Source organism: Esox lucius, chromosome 13 (genome assembly GCF_011004845.1).
Source record: "Esox lucius isolate fEsoLuc1 chromosome 13, fEsoLuc1.pri, whole genome shotgun sequence".
In the NCBI taxonomy this organism is placed as follows: domain Eukaryota; kingdom Metazoa; phylum Chordata; class Actinopteri; order Esociformes; family Esocidae; genus Esox; species Esox lucius.
In genome coordinates this window covers 21,836,441-21,859,532 of record NC_047581.1, presented here as the reverse complement: position 1 = coordinate 21,859,532, position 23,092 = coordinate 21,836,441, and the positions used below count along the sequence as shown (strand labels likewise).

At 41.4% G+C, this 23,092-nt stretch overlaps 1 protein-coding gene across 3 annotated transcripts in view; it reads right to left on the bottom strand.

The window, feature by feature from the left end:
• Nucleotides 1-20,577, bottom strand: part of iqgap2 (IQ motif containing GTPase activating protein 2) — a 57,498-nt gene extending 36,921 nt beyond the window's left edge. For 2 of the 3 annotated variants that reach the window (XM_020052720.3, XM_013136819.3), the window contains exons 1-3: nucleotides 20,284-20,577; nucleotides 16,150-16,249; nucleotides 785-941 (exon numbers count right to left, since the gene is read on the bottom strand). In XM_020052720.3, coding sequence (XP_019908279.2) covers nucleotides 785-941; nucleotides 16,150-16,249; nucleotides 20,284-20,329 — 303 coding nt within the window. In that variant the 5' untranslated portion in view covers nucleotides 20,330-20,577. The remainder of the gene's footprint in view (nucleotides 1-784; nucleotides 942-16,149; nucleotides 16,250-20,283) is intronic. The other variant, XM_020052721.3, reaches the window with a different exon arrangement.
• Between the last annotated feature and the right edge of the window lie 2,515 nt (nucleotides 20,578-23,092).

Below are 23,092 nucleotides of genomic sequence, written 5' to 3'. Positions count from 1 at the left end.
TGTAATTATTTTAATCCTTGAATTTACATTCAGGTAAGCACTAAGTCAGCTATCTATCAATAACTAGCTAGCTTGCTTACCTGCATGTAGTCTGTTTTTGTGGTTGTTTTCAGTTGGGAACTACAAACAAACTTACCATCAAACTGACTGTGAGATTTTGACAGTAGCAGAGGCACAAAGGCCATGGTGGCGTAAAATGATTTTTGGGGAAGCGAAGGGCAATGACGGCCATGGACGTCGTGAAATTCAGACGCTGGTCATCTCACACAATTTAATTTAGTCTTTCCTCACCAGGCTCCATGATGACAAGCAGGCCGGATAGCAATATTAAATGTCAAAGTGTTTTTGTTTTACTTTGTAGAATGTTAAGTCACACTAAATCACCTGTTCTTCTACTCCAAGGATTAATCCTCAGATAAAAGGGAACACCAGTATAATTTTTTCTAAATATCTTCGAATACTCCCTCGAACTTCATTCAGTGACCTGTGTGAGATGCTTGTGTCAACCAATCACAGTGGGACTTAGAGTGTTGAGTGTTTAAAACAGAGCCAGGTCAATTAAGGCATGTCAAAAGACCCAGTTTAATAGAACCAGGGTAAGAGAACCAGCTTCTATTTCAGTGTCTGGAAACGCGAACACCCTTTGATTTGAGGAAGTGATTTAGGTACAGTCATTGAATAACGTGTACATTTATTTTGCCACACTTGTGCACACAGCACAGCCGGTCTAGTTTCCAAGAAAGAGTATCCTGGGGTACCATTTTATTAAGGGAACAAATGTCACCTTGTAGCGGGCCTGGTCACGATCGTAGATTTTCTTCTCAGACACCATCTTTGGAGCGAAAAACATGGCCAGTTTTCCAAGGTAGACTCCGTTCCTCAGCCCCTCCTCCAGCTCTGTGGTGGGGGGAAGCTGCTCCTCTACGCATGCCTCCATCCACCTGAGGAGGGACACACACACACTTCACCATGGAGATAGAATCAAGTTTTTCTAATCAGGACACATGGTTGAAACTGCAATGATATTGTACTGCTTAATGCAACATATTAAGGATAACAGAGTGCGTTCCTATACAGAGAGCTAAATGATTTGAAAATAAAACTCATAGGACTGAGCTGGCAGAATGTGGTGCTCCCCTAACTGAACATGTTGAATCTTTACGGTTCATTTATTTAAGCTTGAATATAAAACAAACCAGATAAAATAAATGGGCTATAATTACACAGCTAGGTGGGCAGGCCTAACATAATCGGCTAGCTAGACTGCTACAGCTTTAGAAACCTACAGAGAAGTTGACTGAAAACTCCTTGTTTTTATGCAATACTGCAGATTACTAAGGTTTAGGTTGCTACATGTACTACAGGTTTTGCTTGGGTGTTGTCATGAGTGATTTGTTATCATACTTCCTACATTAATATTATACCGCAGAAAGAGCAGTTTGAGCAGTATTATGCCTGGCCTGCCATTTCTGTGTATTTGACTGATCAAGATGCCTGCAGCAGCCCTTTTGACATGAAGGCCAGATAAATTGTGAGAAAGATGATAACATCATTATGCAGATTGGTTAAAAAAACAGAACTTTCCACCACCCTTTTTAAAACTAACTCTAAAGTGGTTTAGCACCACGATATTGAATTAAAAAGTGCTGTGGCAAGGTTCACAACTTCCTGCTCAAAATGGCCATCAGTCCTTCCATTACCTCAATGCCTGTTCAGCTAATTCTTTGATGACTACATTGAGGCGATTAGAACAGAAAATTCTCTTACACCTAGCTAAGCAAAAGCCTGACTCTGAACACATTGCACACACTTTCTTGGGCTTGAATTGAACTCGCAATACAAAAGGCTGTCATTACAGATGCAGGTAAAAGCCAATAGAACCTTGGTCTGTCCTTCACCTTGCCTCCTGGCCGGACCTAAAAGCATGTGAGCCAATACCTGACTGACTGAATGGCAGCCAACCTACGCCAGTACCACACTGAGCCAATATTGGCTTTCCCTGTGCCTACATTTCGGAGCATGGTCAAGGCAAAGCCTGGACAAGATCTAGGTCAACTCCAACCCTTCATAGGTGCTGGTTGTAATTCACTACAAGTCTGATGACTCAGAGGACAAAACAGAAAACTCAGCGTTCACAGTACCAGTCCACAGTATGTAACGTGATTTTAAACTCTGACTGCATCCGCAGAGCTTGTCCTCCTTCCTTCCTGACCTGTCATTGTATTGAAGGATTAGGGCACTAAGGACAGTGGCCTTTGTTTAAGTTTCCCAATATGCGAAAGATGTATGCCCAGACAAACATGTACGTCACAAACAGGACTCACAACTGTCATCAGTCAGTATTACTACAGCTACATTGGAGTGAAATATAAAAAGCAACAGAGTTACGGGCAATACGGAAATTGGTCAGTTGGAAAAAATCCATTGGGCCCTAATCCATGGATTGAATCCTTTTTGTCTGGGACCTTTATCTCAGATTATGAAACATGGAATAAACAACAGGGTAGGAAATTAACGCCAAATGCGGATAATTTTTTGCTTTGCCACTGTGGCGGGTAGACATTAGCCAAAAATACGATTCAGAAAATACCTCCCAAAACATGCTAATCCTTAAAAACACAAATCAACTCTAATGAATCCGTCCAGATTCTCCAACTGTTTGATTGGACGTTCAACTATGAGGATCATGAGCGCATCGCTTGGTTGGTTGGCAAGTGTGTTGGCTCAATGCACTTCCCTACCCTGACCAACACTTTCATTGTTGAGTTTATATATACACACACACACATCTGATAGCGCAGTATTTTTCCATTGCGCATCCAGTTCCTACTCTAATTCTAAGGGATTTCCATTATCTAAAATACAGACTAAAAAGTTCAATTATATATTCTGACTATATGCAGATCTACACATCTGATAAAAACATAGAAACCAATAACATGAGCCTTATGTAAAGGCCCGGTACAAACCATCAATTACTGAGTACAACCCTTTAATTACAGTAGATAATGACATCAAATTTGACATCACTGTGTGCCTAGAAATACTACAGATATGATGATACCAGTATTGCAAAACGTTTTCCATTGCAAAAATTAACACAAAACAGACTTTACTCCTAGGTCCTTTCAAAACCTGCTGTATGGAATAGTGTTATACAGCTTAGAAAAGAAAAATAAATGTGAATCTGGATGACAATACAATGTTTGTTTCCAACATTGGGGCTTTTTGCCTGAAGAAGTCCAATTTGCTTCGTGTTTTGTTTCCATCCTACAATACCAATGAATATGGAAATGCTGGTATTGTCCTGGTCCAAACAGACTCACAGGCTTGTTGATGAGAAATCCTCAGTCTGGGGCGTTAACAGATGAATACTGGCCCAGAGGTCCAGACAGAAGAGCCCATTGTTCCCACTCCCCTATCACAGTCCATCCTCCAGCATAGCCTCCCAGGACCCAAACAGTAGGCAACACATGGTGGTGTTTAGACAGGCCACACAACAGTACATAGTCTAACTAATAGGTCATATAAACAATTCTAACAGATCTTTACATATTAGATGTTGTTTAGAGTTGATCAGTATGATTAAAAGTTCGTAAAAAAAAAAAATAAATATCATAACCGAAGCAAGCAGAAACGCTTTGAGTTACAGACTTATTTGGGGAAAGGAATATGGCTTTGATTTTCAAGGAACCCAACATTATGCAGAGTAGATGATTCTGGGCCTGAAATCATACTTTAATTATATGATGTATTTACTATGAGACTGAGGATAGATGGCTCTTCCATTTACAGTTAGATCACATCTGTCTCAGCAGTAACCCCACCCAGAAGTCTTGAAAGCTGAACTGAAAGTGCACATTTCCGACAAACCACTCAGCAGTGAAGTGATAGAAAAAAAGTTGAATTTCGTTTTAAATGCAAGATTGGTTTCAAAAACTAAAGTTCCTTGTTAAATGTGTCAAGTGTACACGGATGGGTAGAGTACTGAAAATCTGTACTCAAGTGAAAGTACTGTTACACCTAAAATGTACTTGAGTACTAGTTACATATTTTGTTCAAGACATTAGTGACACAGTAACAAGGACAATTATTTAATACAAATGCAAACTGCATTTTTAATGTTTGAATAGGCATTTGTTTTTCAGAGTCAGCCTATAGTCATGCAGAATAGAAAACTAAATAAATGGCAAAAATAAATAATACTTTATTTCTATTATTAATCTGTGTTGCAAATAAGATTCTTGTGAATTAAGAGCATCATATATGTTAATGGTAAAACAAATATTTCTCTAATGTAGTGATGCTCAGTACATCTTGTCAAACAAATATTTATTAGTAAGTCAGGTCTTGGGTAGAATTACTGACTGCACTGCAAGTAAGCCACCTGGTTAGCAGCAATTGCTTTCAACTAAAATATAGCTAGCTAGACTGGGTATGTTGCTAACTAAAGTGCATTACTAAATAAAGTTCGAGTCAATGAACAACTAATATAAATATACTAACAAGCTGTAGTGTTATTATATTTTGTATGTTAGCTAGAATATTACATTAACATTAGGATATATTACTGCATTTGACCCCCCATAAAATTGCTATTATAGGATTTAGCTGGCTAAGCAGCGGGAGCCGGTTCTCTAACCTTAACCTCTATGTGCTTGCGGAGATATGATGAGTTTTTGAAAGCAGAGATGGTTGCGTCTTTGGGAATAAAAAGACAACATTTCATGATGATTGTGTTGCGTACTTTAAATTGAAATCGAAACATCGTGTGTAAATGGCCATTAAATTGAATTTGAACCAAATGTTACCAAATAACCGTTTATTTGTTTATATTTCGGTTGACTAATAATTTTCACTGAATAATTAATGTAGACACTGTATTCTTATTTATTTTACAAGAGTGTTTAGATTTCCTACTTAAGATTTTATTATCACACTATTTATGGCGTAGGCTAATTAGATTGCCCATGTGCATTCTGTGGTTTGTATGTTTATGGGTATTTACATGCAATAAGTATGTCTGAAGTTTGTCTGTTCATACAGCTCTTACGGTGTTTTATGGAAATGAAATACTTTTATAAACATCAGTTCCTGAGAGTATATTGCATCTGTTCAGCCGGGAATGCTACATCGTGCAACTGTGGCCAGAGATGGGAATTTCCCTCGTCAACGTCCTCCAATTGACAACTTCCCATCTCGGTGTCCGTCTGTCATTTAATTAGCTATGTCAGTGTTTGTATTCCGACGCAGATTTGACCAACGACTGAAGTAGGTGAAATGTAACGGAGCAAAGACTGATTTATGTTCACCAAACACAGGGTATTACAGGGTCTTACTACAAAAGACAAACTCAGCCCCCTCCATCAGACCAACCCTTATCAATCACACCTACCCTCGTGCATCAGACCAACCCTCGTCCATCACAGCTACCTGCAACTATAAGACCTGCCCTCGTCCATCACACCTACCCTCGTCCATCAGACCAACCCTCGTCCATTACACTTACCCACAACTATAAGACCTACCCTCGTCCATCACACCTACTCTCGTCCATCACACCTACCCTCGTCCATCAGACCAACCCTCGTCCATCAAACCTAAACTCGTCCATCAAACCTACCCGCAAGCATAAGAGCTACCCTCGGCCATCACACCTAAACTCATCCATCACACCTACCTTCGTCCATCAGACCAACCCTTGTCCATTACACCTACCCGCAACTATAAGACCTACCCTCGTCCATCACACCTAAACTCGTCCATCAAACCTACCCGCAAGCATAAGAGCTACCCTCGGCCATCACACCTAAACTCATCCATCACACCTACCTTCGTCCATCAGACCAACCCTCGTCCATTACACCTACCCGCAACTATAAGACCTACCCTCGTCCATCACACCTAAACTCGTCCATCACACCTACCCGCAAGCATAAGAGCTACCCTCGTCCATCACACCTACCCGCAAGCATAAGAGCTACCCTCGGCCATCACACCTACACGCAAGCATAAGAGCTACCCTCGGCCATCACACCTACCCGCAAGCATAAGAGCTACCCTCGGCCATCAGTGTACCAAGAACAGATGTGCCTTTAAAGCCCTAATGGACACGATTATATGTATAGGCAGAACCTGCTCTTAAATCTGCACTCTGATCTGGAGACAGGTTAGGATGGGCTCTGCTATCAGAATGTCCAGTGCTGCCATGCTGGCCTGGGAAAGAGGGGCATTATTGCAAGAGGACTGAATAAACTGTCACATCATTCAACCTATGAAGCAAGTAATTTTCAATCAGTAACAAATGTTACAATGTTACTGATAAACTAACAAAGTAACCTATTCTTCACTTAACACTAGAACCGCCAATTGGCATTTGAGTTTGTAATTAAAATAAAACTGCCATTTTGAGTATGTTCACCAAACACAGGGTATTACAGGGTCTTATTACAAAAGACACACTCAGCCCCCTCCATCAGACCAACCCTCATCCATCACAGCTACCCTCGTCCATCAGACCAACCCTCGTCCATTACACTTACCCGCAACTATAAGGCAACTATACATTGTTCGGTTGTCAGAATTCTAAACTAATGAACAGAAAACGATTTAGTTTTTTTACCCTGTTTTCCGACTTAATCCGACAACAGCCCACGGCACTTAGCGATGGTACCCAAATGGTACCCAGGTGCAAATCACCCCTCACTGAATGCATGACGTCAATGGATGAATGCGCGATACTCCCAGATGAATGGAAACGTAATTTGGCTATTACTGAAACATAATACAGATGATATAGGCTACTTACCACATGCGTTACTGTTTTTCAATAGGATATTCAGCTTATATGTAGGCTAATTCATCAAATCAACATTATTTATGTAGGGAAAGATAAACTAAATAGCACACACAGCCTATTCATTTCGGACCTCTTCTTTTTTTAATAGCTCTTCTCGGTTTTTCCATAACTTATGTCACCTATAGAACAATCTTATATACCAATAATCTAGGAGACAGAGCTATGCATTGGCATTGAAATCAACTTGATAGCTCCACTACAACCCCTGGGACAGACCAGGAAATACGCGCCGTTCACAGCCTATTCATTTCGAACCTCGTCCTTTTCTATGTATTCTTTTTTGTCTTTTTTTTGTATGATGAGACCTTCAATACAAACACATTCTTGTATTAATAAACCATTTAAAATAAAAAAAAATCTGTAATTTATTCTTTTTTAGATTTAAATATTAAGTAGGTTGATGATGACCTAGTGGATGAACTGATGCTCTGGCTGGATGGTGATGCTGGAGGAGAATGTCCATGCTAATGACGCTAAACGGCATTCGGCTCTGGCAGTTACTGGGGATAAAAAAAGGCCTGTCGGTTCTAGTGTTAAAGCATATTGTACATACTCTGTTTCTACAAACCCATTTCCTAAGAAAACCAGAATGCAATGGTATGCAAATCATTTATCCCTATACTTAATGGAAAAATAGTACAAAAACAACATATCAAATGTTAAAAATTAGAAATGCTTTTGTTTTTGGGAAAATATATGCACACTTAGAATTTGATGCCAGCAGCATATTTCTAAAAAAGTTAGGACAGGGACATGTTTACCACTGTGTTGCATCACCTCTTAACAACACTCAGTAAGCGTTTGTGAACTGAGGAGACCTGTAGTTTTGAAAGGGAAATGTTTTCCCATTCTTGCTTGATATAGGATTTCAGTTCAGGGTCTCCTTTGTCTTATTTTTCATTTCATAATGCACCAAATATTTTCAATGGGTAACAGGTCTGGACTGAAGGCAGGTCAGTTTAGCACCCAGATTCTTATTACAGAGCCATGCTGTTGTAATACGTGCAGAATGTGGTTTGGCATGGTCTTGTGGAAATAAGCAAGGCCTTCCCTGAAATACTTGGCATCTGGATGGCAGCATGTTTCTCCAAAAACCTGTGTATATTGTTCAACGTTAATGGTGCCTTCACAGAATTCCCCCATGCCGTGTGCCCTAATGCACACCCATACCATCATGGATGCTGGCTTTTGGACTGTGTGCTGATAACAAGCCAGATGGTCCCTCTCCTCTTTAGTCCGGAGGAAGCAGCATCCATGATTCCCCAAAATAAGTTTAGATTTAGATGTCAGACCACAGGACAATTTTTCCACTTCAACTCAGTTCATCTTAAATGAGCTTGGGCCCAGAGAAGGCGACGGCGGTTCAGGATCTTGTTTACATATGGTTTCTTCTTTGCATAATAGAGTTTTAACTTACATTTGTGGTTGCAGCGACAACGTTTGTTTACAGACAATGGTTTTCATAAGAGTTCGAGCCCATACAGTGATTTCCATACAATCGTGTCTGTTTATAATGCAGTGCCAGCTGAGGGCGCGAATATCACGGCCAACCAGGATTTCTTCGGATTCTCTGAATCTTTTAATGATATTATATACCGTAGATGCAATTTAATGTTGAGAAACGTTATTCTTAAATTGTTGCACTATTTGATTACGCAGTCTATCGCAGAGTGGGGAATCCCTCTCCATCTTGACTTCTGACAGACCCATCCCCTCCTGGATGCTCTTTTTATATCCAATCATGTTACTGACCTGTTGCCAATTAACCTATTTAGTTGTGAGATGTTCCAGCAGGATTTTTGTGGCATTACACAACTTTTCCAGTCTTTTGCTGCCCCTGAGCCAGCTTTTTTAAATGTGTTGCTGGCATCAAATTCAAAGTGAGCTTATAGTTTTCAATAAAAGAAAGAAACAGAATATCTCAGTTTCAACATTTGATATGTTGTCTTTTTACTATTTTCTATTGAATACAGGTTTTAATGTTTTGCACATTATTTAATTCTGTTTTTATATGCAGCGTCCCAACTTCTTTGGAAAGAGGATGGTACCACATTAGTAATTATGGAATGATTAACACACACACACACACACACGATTCAAAGAGCAACAGTGGAGCAGCCTCTTTTGGAAGCAGAGTGCACGGTCCGGTCAGTGAGTTGGGAGTTGTTCCGACGTGTCAGATCAGAACGCTTCTGCACTAACGCGACCCGACGTTAATCTGCCCTTTTGGAACAGGACCACGGCCACGTTCTACACACTAAAACTGTGGCTCCAGACCGGGCCCAGGGGGCTACAGGACAAACAGCACAATAACAACCCTATCAGGAACACAGGACGTGTGTCCCGAGGCTCAGGGCTTTGTGTCGGTGGCTGGCAGGGAGACTGCAGCCCACTGTTCTATGTACATTTGATAACAGTGAACACTTGGTGAGAGTTGGTTGCATGGCTAGCTACCTGCTTGGCTGGAAGGATGGAGAGGGGGCCAAGCCACTGTACTGGCTGAGGAAGAGATAGTGGCACAGAGGAGAAAGAAGAGTGGTCTGATATAAATGCATATCCAGCAAGGCTGGTGACAAACATGGCAATCTTAGTTCACATGGAAAGGGGAGAAATTACAGTGTAATTCCAGACGAGAGAGAATGACACAGTAACAGGGTAACATCAGTTGAATAGAGAACGGGCAACAACCTGGCTCAGTCAGTAAAAAAGCTCACCAGCCCCTGAAGCTGCAACCCCTGAAGTGAAACAGTGTGGTTTGTGGGATGAATATAGCTGTGTGGAGCACAACTCCCACACAAGTGTTTACAACACCCCAGCCACACTTTCCTGTCATTGTTCCTGGCAGACCTGTGGCCAGGCTGAACAACATATTACCTAGTGCTCTCTGGGACAGAAGACATCCCACACATTGGCCTTCACTGACCTTGTGTAAACCACTAAGTGACCTCAACAAGCGGAGGCTCCGGTATTTATGGAGAAATTAGAGCCGCTGGGGCTTTTTCAGCTTTTGGACCTTAACAAGGTGACACTACATCTTAACTGCACCACAATATACTGGAAAGTTGAACAGTGCACAACAGAAACTGTTAAATTTTTTAATCAAATCACGTCAGATTTCATTAACAACAGACGTAGATGAAAGGCTTACATACTACTTACTGTGGCTCTCAAAATTATCCACCCCCTTTACACATTCGTTTTACATAATGAAATAAAATCAATCAATCAATTTTTTTTATAAAGCCCTTTTTACAACTGCAATTGACACAAAGTGCTTTTACAGAAACACCCGGCATTAAACCCCAAGGAGCAAACAACAGTAGTGTTGAATTTAAGTGGCTAGGAAAAACTCCCTAAGAAGGCCGAAATTTAGGAAGAAACCTAGAGAGGATCCAGGCTCAGAGGGGTGACCAGTCCTCTTCTGGCTGTGCCGGGTGAGATTTTAAGAGTCCAATTGGAATAATTTTGCACGTATTCCCAATCGGATTGAGGTCCAGGCTTTGACTGGGTCACACCAGGACATTGACTGTTTTGTTTGTAAGTCACTTCAGTGTGGCTTTGGCTGTACAGTATGTTTGGAGTCATTGTTCTGGGGGAGAAGAATCTTCTCCGGAGTCCCAGGTCTCTTTCAGACTTCAGCAGGTTTTCTTCCAGGATTTCTCTGTATTTAGCTGAAACTATTTTGCCTTCAATCTCCAAAACCATTCCAGGCCGTGACACAAAAAAGCATCCCCATAGCATGATATCAGCAAAATGGGTTTCCATTGCCGAGAAGCTCTTCGTAAGCCTCACATCAACATGTGCAATGCCAAGTGTCAGCTGCCGTTACTGGACTCTGTAGCAGTGGAAATGTGTTCTCTGGAGACATTAATCACACTTCACTGGGTGTGGCGGATGCCAGGAGAACGCTACCTACTGAAATGTGTAGTGCCTACTGTAAAGTTTGGTGGAGTAGGGATAATGGTATGGGGCTGTGTTTCAGGGTTTGGGCTAGGCCCCTTAATAACAATGAAGGATCCTGCTTCCTGCTGCATTTAAATTAGGGACGACATGAGGTCTAGGCCCACACCTCCAGAGTACCAGGCTCTAAAGACTTGTCCTCCTGGCTGTGTTGCAGATCAAGATGATACCTGACAATTCCAACTGCCAGTTTGCTCACCATCCCCCCATCCTTGTCCATCTGGTCATGCTTCTGACCTGGATTAAGGTTTTATAGACTTTGGACACATCTCAAATGCATTTATAAATTACTACAACTTATCTTCAAATGTTCAACCAGCACGGCCAGAAGAGGACTGGTCACCCCTCCGAGCCTGGTTCCTCTTTAGGTTTTTTTTCCTAGCCACTGTGCTTCAACACTGTTGCTTGCTCCTTGGGGTTTCAGACTGGGTGTTTTGTAAAAGCACTTTGTGACAACGGCTGACGTAAAAAGTTCTTTATATCTACATTTGATTGATTGATTTGATTGAAGGGTAATTTTAATGCTACAGAATACAAAGGTTTTAGACAATTGGGCGCTTCTACCTTTGTGGGAACAGTTTGAGGAAGGCCCTTTCCTTTTCTGGCATGACTGTGCCCCTGTGCACTTATCGGGGGCCATAAATGCATGGTTTGACGAGGTTGGTGTGGAGGAACTCGAGTTGCCTGCACAGAGCCTCGACACCAATGAACACCTTTGGGGCAAATTGGGATGGCAATAGTGAACCAGGCCTTCTCGTCCAACATTAGTGCCTGACCTCACAAATGCTCTTTTGGCTGAATGAGCAAAGTCCCACAAAGATACTCAAAAATATTTTGGAAAGCCTTCCCAGAAGAGATGTTCTAGCTGTGAAGGGGGGTTCGCTCCTTATTAATGCCCATGGTTTTGGAATGGGATGTCCAAAAAGCTCATATACAGTAGGTGTGATGGTCGGGTGTCCACATACTTTTGGCCATATAGTGTAGACTCAACCCTCTGTGTCCATGTTAATAAAACACAAAATAGTTACATATTATAACTTAAAATGATTAGTTATAAGTATGGTAACGACACTCAATTATTATTACTATTATTATTATTATTATAATCTTGAGCAATACTTTGAGTTGATTGACTCAAATTATTTGAGTTAGCTCAAGTAATTATATTTTGCAGTGTAGTATAGGGATAGTAGAAATGTTTTGCCAGCCAGCCTCATGTTATCATCATGCCTGCCATGTGGTAGCATAAAGAACTGCCTATAGTTTGGGTGGCTGGAGTATTTCTAGGGCCTTTCTCTGACTTTGCCTGGAGCCCAGCCCCTACTCCTTGAAAGCAGCAAATAATTTAAACAGATTAATATGCTCTTTTGTACATCAAATTAAAGATATTTTAAATACACAATGCAAACGCACAGGTAACCGTATGCATCAGATGATGTTGCGCCACAGCCTCCCACACGTGTACCATTGCCAAGTACCCACACACCAAACTATCCATGCCAATACAGCGTCACCAACTTCCAAACTCTTCCAGGCTGCACTATTTTCTACATTTGACTTCCTTCACACAAAGACTTACAAAACGTATCTAGGAGGATCTCTAACTATGAGCATGTGTCACAGCGACCTGTATTTATGGTGGAATTGCTATTTAAATCTACTGATTTAGATCAATGTGTTTCCATCCCTTACAACACAAGCATGTCTGTAACTCAATGCAGTGTGTTAAAACAGAACTACAACTTTAGAGCTGGATAAGCAAATATGAAAATGCTGAACATTCTGAATGAACTACGAAATGTAAATCCCAATGAAATGTGTTTGTTTTATTTGTAGTTTTATAGTTTAACATCCTGGTATTCATGCATTAAAATGGAACTGATGAGGTGAAGGGTAAACATTTTACTCCCCCCAAAAAACTAACAACTTGCAAGTGAAGGTGACTGTTTACCCAGCTAATGTTTACTCAGGACTACATGTACAAAGTCCCCATCTACTACGTGTGTGACAGCATGAGAGAGCAAGAGTGTCTTTCAGCTGACACTTCATGAGCCTGTAAAACAGTACATGGCCCATAGAAGCAGCTAGGTTATGTGCTGCAAAAGGCTTTGCAGTGCTTGTCACTATGTAGAGAGTGGGCCCATTTTAAGATAATGAACATGTACAGACTTGTGTTTGTTAGTAAGCCAAATCCGTACTGATGCCCAAGGTGGCAAATTATGGTTGTGACTTGTGAACTACCAATGTCTCCATCTTAGTTCTAATACCTGCAAGCCACAGGTGTATGGTCAAAGTAAACAAATTAAGTCCAGGCAGACACTTAAGAATACATTAACCTAATTTATCAGGGAAGGGCATCATTGTTCAGGGGTTCTAATCAAGCCATTGCCAAGGTTCTGTTGATGGCTGACCAGACAAGGACTACATGCCTTCCCTGTGCCTGTGACTCCTGACCCCAGAATGGAGGCGGAACAAAGCGTTACACAGGCCCTAATCTCACTGCCGGATTCAGTCACTAATAGTCTGATTAGCAGCCTGGCCCATAATCTTTATCCCAGATGACAGGCTTTTCAGAAAAGGCATCGCCAGCGTTAGAGTACATTCATGGGAAAACAGCCGCTACACCAAGCGAAAACACCTCAGGTGGGGGCTGCAGATTTTATGACCCTAATAAAATCACTTGAAATTTACTTACAACTGTCTGTTCTCTACCCAATCAAAGTCCACGTTCCGCAAGTCTAACTGAACCAACTCCAGGGAGGCAAAACAGCCATACCAGTGCGCAGTGAACTCTCACCTCGACAAACTTTATAGATTAGTGTTCCAACCGCCCGTCCGACTGGAGACGTAGCCACGGTAGACATATAGCAGGTTGGATGGCAGATTTTCTGTCTTGCTTGTGGAGGAATTGTGGGGAAGTCCCAAAAACAGCATTCCAAGACACAAGGCGGTAAGACCCTACTCTAGGCAATACAGTGAGTGAGTGCAGTCTGCTTTCAGCACTTAGATTTCCATACATTTGCCAACAGTTTTTCCATGCGAGTATTCTAAAACAAGCATGAAGAAAATATGCAAATCGTTATTACACCAAATCAACTATGGTTAGCTCTGGAGGAGCCTGGTGGTTAGAGTAATAGTTGTGGGGCAGCAGAGAGCCTAGCCGTTAGCAGATCAAACCGTAACCCAAAGGTTGCCAGATCAAATCCCCAGAAAGTTAGCGCAAAGATTTAACATTAACTGAAAACCACTCAATCCCATAAGGATTAGTTTGCCTATATTGTCTGTTTCATGATTTGGGAGACTTGTGTTTGACATTTTCCACCCGTATTAACATATTTGTTCTGGAACTTTTAAAGCTTCATATTAAAAATGAATGACAAAATTCACCCAAAATGAGTTATGTTTGGAAATACATTTCTGTGAATGGGTCACTGACAGCTCTCTACTGCCAGTGGCTTTTCATAGGGAATTCCCAATGTGACAAGTAAGAACTATCCTGGAAAAAGGATTAATGGCTCGTTGCACACAGCATATCAGATTACTGTAATCATGCGTTCACAACGAAGGACAGAAACCAGAAGTCAAAGAGAAGAAAATAAATATCCTGTGACACTGCTCATCACTGGACATTGGTACAGTATTTTCACTTGACTGGGCTGAGAGATACAACCTGAACAATGTTTTGAATATTGTAATTAGGGACTGGAGACACCCGGCCTTAAACCCCAAGGAGCAAACAACAGTAGTGTTGAATTTCAGTGGCTAGGAAAAACTCCCTAAGAAGGCCGAATTTTAGGAAGAAACCTAGAGAGGACCCAGGCTCAGAGGGGTGACCAGTCCTCTTCTGGCTGTGCGGGGTTTGATATTAAGAGTCCAATTGGAATAATTTATAAATGCATGTGGGCTAAATCCAGAGTCTATTTAAATTTAGACTAGGTCAGAAGTATGACCAGATGGACAAGGACAGGGACAGCAACGGGCCCCCCAAACCAGGTACTCTGCAGGTGTGGACCAGGACCTCATGTCCTCCTAAAGTTTCAAACGGAAGGAGACTGGGAAAATTCAGAAAATGCATTTCTCATATCAACAACGATTTATAGTGGAGAAGGAGAACTTGGTGGGGAAGGAGAACTGACCCAATCCCCCAGCACAATAGTATAGCAGCGTAAGACCTTGGAACTGAGACGGGGGGGTCCGGCGACACTGTGGCCCTACCCGGGGAGGCCCCAGACAGGGCCCAAGAGGCAGGAAATCAATCCTCCCATATTACCAGGCATCAACCAATAATAACTTTGCATTGGTGAAAACCTTAAGTTGCGTCCTGATATCGGACAGGTATTTTGACAAAATGGTCAGTTCAAGATGAATTGTGAGGACCAGAAATCACATTCTACCCCAGAACAAGAGCACAGCTAAGATGGTGGACTGTATAAAAAACAAAGGGACAGTGTGTAGTAGTTGCCGATTGGAAGTGCTTTTCCACACCACTGTAGGTCAGTATTGGAGATGAATCACACAAAGCTAGAACCCGATCACTGATTTTGTTGCAGTCCCTTGGGAGATAGTTATGAGCACCCAGGACAGATTGGCTGCCCTGCTGCTACTGCTACACCCTCCCATCTACAGGACACACAGGTTGCGAGAGGACAACGCCTTGGACAACATCCCAAGCTGCACCTTTATATAGACTGAGCTGGAGCTAAATGCTGCATGCAACCTGTAGAAACGCACACGGTTGGCGCCTGTTTGGGCACAACTGAGTCCATCATTGAAACTAAACCCGGAGACACTGTTGCCTCATGTCGGGTTGTCAAGACTAAAGGACCGCTTCCTGTTCCGTTAGGTGCTGCCTTCACTGAGGACAGGAAGTGGTTCAGTACCAGGCATGCAAAACAGAGCTCTCAGGAAAAGTCAACGTTTTATCACAACCAACTGTAACTTTCTCAACCAACTGTATTAGGGATCCTGTGCACACTCATTTGAATACTGTTGTGGTGGCAGACGGGAGTTCTCCAGTGTGAATGATTTAGTTAGCTAAATTATTGCAAATGATCCCGTTCATATCAGAAAACAAATCAACATTTCATTTTCAAGTCAAGCTCTCTGAATTCACAGAAGAGTGAGTAGCTGTCATGAGGCGACCATGTCTTTTGAGTCAAGACACTCAACTGCTCAAGCACACAGCCCATTTAACAAACATTTAAATCAGCCACATTAAAGTCTGCTGTCATCTGATCAGAGTACACACGCAGGCCAAGAAACCACTCAAAACGTGCTAATGTACTGCCCCTTTATGTCTCAGGTCAGTCCACATGCCACTCTTCTCTTACTGTTTGGCCTCCTCCAGGTGGCAGAGGTACTCGTAGGCAATATTCTGTCGTCTCCTCTCATCCATCTCTTCCGCCGAAAGCCTTTCATCGTCCTGAATGGCTGCAGACAGAAAACAGAGTTACAGTCTGATTCACTCGGGCCAGTGTGGAGAGGGAGGGGAACTGCTGTTCCCTCAGTCTGCAAGTGACCCAGTTTGAGCCAGTTGTTTATCATTCCATGATGATATCTTGATCATTTTCTGCTTCCTTTTTGGAGGGATATGACAGCTTTGGAAATGTTATATCGAATTTCTAGCAAATAAAATAACTTCATTTGTCACTTATTATAAACCCATACCTTTCCCTAATTCAAGTAGCTGAAAAATTCTTCTAACAACTTCTTCTCGTTCATAAGCAAGGCACTTGAACTGAGCCCTCCGATGCCCACAGGTCAACCAACCGCGCCGGAAGATGAAATTAAGCCATTTCCGAGAAACATTCAATTGACTATTTCTCTCCAAAATTACAGTTTGTTAGAAATAAAATTATTTGGCCTAGCGACGTCATATAAGGTTCCACTCGCCCGGAACCCACCCACTCTTAATCCTAAAAAGGACCCTAAACCCACTTGCCCTATGGATAACCATGAGGCCTGCAGGATGAGTATTCCCCCGCAACACTAAGTAGAATAGCTGTTTGTAGCATTTGTACAGCGGTTGCCTTAAAAACTAATTCCTAACAAAAAGTATAATCACATTTGATATTGGATGGGGTTTGTCAGATCTAACAATACAATTAGAAGTTTCATCTGTACAGTGTTATGCTTGAGGCACCACTCCACGACCTGACTAATAGTGCGCAACTGATGTAGATGGTCAATTGATTCTCTCTCTATTTGGCAGTCTCTATATGGCTGCTGTTTTCTGCCCCTTGTATTGTGGATTCTTCCTGTAGTTCAACTTAGTAGCTAAAATTAATTAGTGTTTTGTATATCAGTTTATTCTGGGGGCCCTAAGTAAAATTTTATTTGGGGGCCCCCTCTCCCCTAGTGGTGCGGGGTTCACTAGCATTTCGGGGACTCCTGGCATTTGGGGGCCCTAAGCGGACGCTTCTGACGTCTATGACTAGGGCCAGCCCTGCATAGTAGTTACACAATGGATCTCAAGTGAAAAAAATACATTTTGCTACATTTGTGTTTTTTTTTTACTTTGAACATCTAGCATGTTTAACTGGAGGAAAACAAACTTATTCAACCCTGGCACAGAAGTAATTCCTTCTTCAGTTTTTGTGCCAGAGTTGTGATGAGTTTGTCACAAAATGTTATTTTGAATAAAAAGACTAAAAAAAAGACAAAATCTAGACTATATTGAATCAGCGACTAATAGAATACTTGTTACAGTATAGACACTTTCTTTATAATATACTGTCATTCCAGAGGTCAGTGGTACCTCTGAAATGACAGTGAGAGGTTTATCATAAATCACCTGGTCAAGTGGGTCTCTCTCAGAGCTGCACGTGAACAGAGGACTTAACAGGCAGCCTGAAAGCCACTTGAACAGGAAGTCAGAGTGTCAGTTTGAATCTAAGAGGGACAAGTGACTTCAGCAGAGATTTATCCACCTACTAATGTGACACACCTAAACTACACTTAATCCAATAAAATCCTGTTATTCCTGGCTAATTGCAGCCTGGTCCCGTCCCTGAGATCAGAGCTCGTCACCACGTGGGAACAGTGATTCGGCCCTGAAATTATTATGTCATAAACCTGAATATGCGGCGGTTGGGTGAAAGCAGATGGAGTGAGACACAGGACAGACACAGCGCAGTGGGTCCATCTCCGAGCATTGTGGGACCAGGGCGAGAGCTATGGCAGGAGCACCAGTCAGTCTGAAGGCTGCTGGGCCAGCTGTGTTATTGGAGAGGTTCAGTGTGTGTGTGTGTGTGAACGCTGACCCCAGAGGCGTGGGATCCCTAGCAACAGTCCTCACACACTTCCTGGATGCTGGGCTATATTCAGTTCACTGCTGCCTTCATACATCAGATATCCACTGGATAGGAGTTATAGGATTGATATCATGGTGGTAGTGTCACTGTGCCATGTTGCCCAAAGTGCTGCTAGTGTTAGTTTCTCTCTCTGTCCCTTAATTCATTGACATTGTTACACGCTTCTTTACCATAAATGTAGTTAATGGGCCAGGATAAACTAATCCATGGTTCAGTTCTTTAGACAGCCAAACAAACTTCAGATAGCTTTAGCCAATGCTAACTACAACTTTACGAATGTAAACCTTTTTTTAAGCATCTAACCCTTAAAACCTGCCAACAAATATATTTAAATGAGTCAACTAATGAAAGAATCACAACTTCTAAGTAGAGGCAAAACAAATAATGACAAAGGTAGTCATTGCTTTATGTTGAGCACCAAACCCCAGTTAAAAACATAGTTAAACTCCTTTTTTTGTACAATTTCCTAAATGTGACACTTCAGCAGAGCTGAAGATAAAACCTGCTCCCTAGGTTAAGATCAGCCTAAAAATCATTCATTTTGTAAGAGGAAAAATGCATTTGTCAACATCTAAGGAGTAAGGACCACCTCTCCAATAATGAACTCCTCATTTTGTATTAATGACAAACACACATACTCCCTTCAACCTTCCCTTTCTCCACCCATGGAGTTGGAGTTAATGCTAAACAAGCCAAAACAAATGCCAGGCCGAGCTGTTGAGACCGTTTCACCATAGCTGATAAAACAGCTACGCTACTGATTTGTCTTAGTGGGAAAAACACAACTGACAAAACACACTATTGACTTCATTGCATAATTGACAGTGAATATCTTTCACCATTGCACTTTGCCATTAGCTCTCGGAGCTGTATATAGGCTAAATGCCTGTCAATAACTCCAGTTAGAAACATAAGCATGTTTTTGTATTTTCCAAAATGTTCCAAAAGATATATTGACTTTAATTCCAGGAATACCCATGCAGAAATCAGGTGTGGATTTCTTAACAGCAGTAATAGAAAAAAGGTTAATATTTAACCCAAGAGAAATGTGTTCCTGGCTTAGCCATGGAAATCTCACCATCAAGTACACAATTACAGTATATCTTGTAATTACAATTCCTGAAACAGTTATTCTAATGGTATTACATAGAGAATACACAAATGCTTTCTTGACCACTCCATCACAACCATCTACCATTTAGCAATGTCATCTACTGTGGGCAATGGGCAGCTGTAGTGCATTGTGGCACATAACTAGAGAGCTGTGATTACAATGTGGTTACACCTCCATTCCATTAATTTGTTTGTGAATGAAAAATGTTTGGTCTATCTGAGGACCCTGATTGTTGACTAGCCTACATCAGTGGTTCACAATCCTTTTCTATTACTGTATCACTAACATAATTTTGCTCTGTCTTTACAGCCCTTAAAGAATCCCCCTATTGTGCAGTTTAAGTAAGCTACTCTCATGAGTCTTCTCAAGTACCTTGTGGAAAGGTCATGTAACCCAAAGTGGTCTTTGTACCCCAGGTTGGGAAACATTGGACTATGATGTTCCATTTCAGTGGTTTTCAAACCTCTCATGGGAACCCCAAGAACTTAACTATTGCTCACCTGAATGAAGTAGTTTAGGGCTTGAAAATGTGTAGAGAAGTTGTTTCAGGTTTGTTAGCTTTGGAATACATCTCAAAAAGGAATGACTAGGGGCGAGAATCACTGTCCTATTCAGGAAAACTGAGTTGTTGAAGATGGACAATGTTTTTCTGAGGCATGAGCAAGACACGATATTTGACAGGAAGAGTGCATTAGCTATTAATATAAAAATCTAGTTTGACTACACAACATTATGAAGTTTACATTTAAGGTAAAAAAGCATTGTTGCGAATTGTTTCTTAATAAACATAATTAATTAAAGAATAAAATTTCAATATATTTTCTGCGTTGCATATGCAGCCCTAACCCGCTAAACACCTGTGGCTCATCGTCGAACATTGCCCTAGCTTCCTGCAGTGCAAAACTGCAAAAGACTGAGGTGCGCCCTTCCGAAACAGCCTACACAAAACCACTTGACATTAAACAATCATTTATGTAACCTACATCAAAACATTTAACAGTTCTGTAAATTGTGGACTAGGTATAACATTTACTTACTTCCATAGCGCGGCTTGTGTGAATTTCCTTTTTCTTCATAGTACATCCTGCCGCTGTTACTACGATTATGAACTTTATGCAGCCCAACCAACGTTAGCTAACAGCAAACCATAAGCCCCTCTTTGTGTTTTAAATTAAATAAAAAAAACAAAGTTTGTGGTAGTGAAATTTTTTGATATAAATTTCGTATACGTTTTCAGAAAATCGTTAATCGACTAAATGCACCGCATGTGTCTTCTATCACTCATTCAGCAGAACTGACACAACGTTAAAGTTTGCAGGAGTCATGTCAGAAGAAGAATCCTCTAGTCCAATGGGTGCGCTCTGAACTGATCTGACAGCACATATTATCGAGCGGTCTCTAGCACCACCTGGTGGCTAATTTAATCCTGACAAGGGCTATGGCAGAATCTCGTCCCTTTAAGATTGAACTCCTTGTGTCTGGGTGTAGAGCCTACTCAGTACAATTCTGGGTATGCGCAGGTCTAAATGTAATTGAAGAATAAAAATGTTTTTGAATCTACTCTACCTTGCAACTTTTTCATAGCTTGTTAGTTTAAAAGAGAAACTAGATTTTTCTTTTATTTAAGGCATTTAACTATGGGATTATGGAAAGAAAGTAGTGGTGAAAGACCGTTAAGAGCAGTAGCGAGAGTTGAAAGTGCTGCAATAAATTCTGCCAATAGAATGTATTAACCAGCGAATACATCGCGCATATTTGCTGTAATGTATATACACTACGTGCACAAATATTTGGCACATCGTATCAAGATTAATTTTATTGTTGAACAATCCCAATGCTTCATATCAATCCAAAATATAATTGAACCTCAAATCTTAATGTTTAAAGAAAAGTGAGTTTTGATTTTTAAATGAATATATAAGTGTGCACAATTATTAGGCAACAATTGGTGTGCACAATTATTAGGCAACTAAATAAAAAATTCATTTCACCCAACTCACTTGTTTTTTAGTTAGTATAACAAATAAGTAACACAAAATAACAATTAATTGAAATGTATTTATTTTCAAAAATATTCAGTGACTAATATAGCTACCCTTCTTTTCAATAACTGCCATGAGCCTTCCATCCATGGAGTCTGTCAGTTTCTTGATCTGTTCATGGTCAACTCTCCCTGAAGCAGCAACCATAGCCTCCCAAATGCTGTTCAAAGAGGTGTATTGTCTTCCCTGACTGTAAATCTCATGTTTGACAAGGGCCCACAAATTCTCAATAGGATTTAGGTCAAGTGAGGAATGGGCCGGGTCATTATTTGGGCTTCTTTGAGGCCCTTGCTTGCTAGCCAACAGTGGAGTACTTGGATGATTATGACAGAGAATTTTTGTCACCGCACTCCCTCTCCTATTCTGGGTTCTCCTCAGTCCTGTAATTGACATTTATTTTGCATTGTACGTTTTATTCGATTATTTATTAAAGAATTTACATAAACTCCATGACAGCTTGAGGGACACGCTAAGTAACACACAAGAGTCTTAAAAACGCGTGCTTCGTGAACATTGCCAGAGCAAGTTAAGTGAGCGCCCACTGACTCGGAGAGGTTTTGGAGCCTTGAGCGATTGGGCGAAAGCGTTCCGGCCCGCTCAAATAACGCTCGTCGCTCTAGTCAAATTGGGACAGCTCCACCCCTCGCTTTGCCCACATACTCCAAGCGAAAAGGGTAAATGAAACTTCAGCATACGTAACCTACCGTAGCCTAGTTAACGGAAGTCCGAAATTGTAATCGGTTATAAACGAAAGACTGGGGTTAATTCCATCATGAAAGTATATTAGTAAATTGAAGTTACCTTTCTTAAACATCGAGTAGACGTACTGTAATGTCACAAACGTTGGCTGGTTAATATGTTTAGCTACTGAAGTAGGCTACTGTACTGTACAGCCACACTAGATTGCTGATTAGAAGCTGGCAATTGCAAGTTATCTAAAAATATGTTATATAAAAAATTCTATAAATTAATGAACAATTCAGGGCTGTAGAATTGGGGAGGATGGGGTCATGACCCTCCAATATTACAGACAGGTCAATGTGACCCCCCTGGAAAAGTGTGAAAATCCTGGGATCCATTGTCCAATGGAATGGCAAGTATGAACTCCCTGGATCAATTGGCTTAAGCTTGATTTCCCCTGGAGTCCCGCAGAGGTAGGTTCAATGTGGTCTTCCAACCGATCTGTACAGTATTGGGGGAGAACATTGTGTAAAATGTTCCAAGTTTTACAGCTTTCCCAGACAGGTGTTTGGCCTAGTAGTAGCTACCTAGGGAAATTCTAGTTTGTGCGCATGGGATGACCTTGAACTAGGTCAGTTTAGAGGTTGGAGAGCCCCACTGGTCTGGACTACCACCCTGGATGAAGTTCCAGACAATGTCAAACCATCCGTTGACAGTTGCTGAATCATCAGACTTCCAGATGAGTGGTGTCAAGAACAGAGGACAAAGGAGAAGCAGTAGTGATGAGTCGATGTAATGAGCAATCAGAGGCCTGTCAACACCATTGTACAGTAAGTGGTCCCCAGAACTTTCTCTTACACACACACACAGATACAAAAAGAAACAAGGGTCAGTTTTGTCCTGTCTTGTCCCTGGTTATTTTTTTTTTTTTTTTACTTTGTCAGTCAAATGATATGCTTTGGTATCCTTGGATCTTAGAGATGTTCCCTCTAATTTGGTGTCTTGTTGAATCATAGGTGGGGACATCAGCCCTTGAACTACACCTCAGGACTAACTGGCTGAACTATCCTTAGTTGTCCAAAGTCCACCTGACAACTCCTGCTGTCACTGCCCACAGCCCACC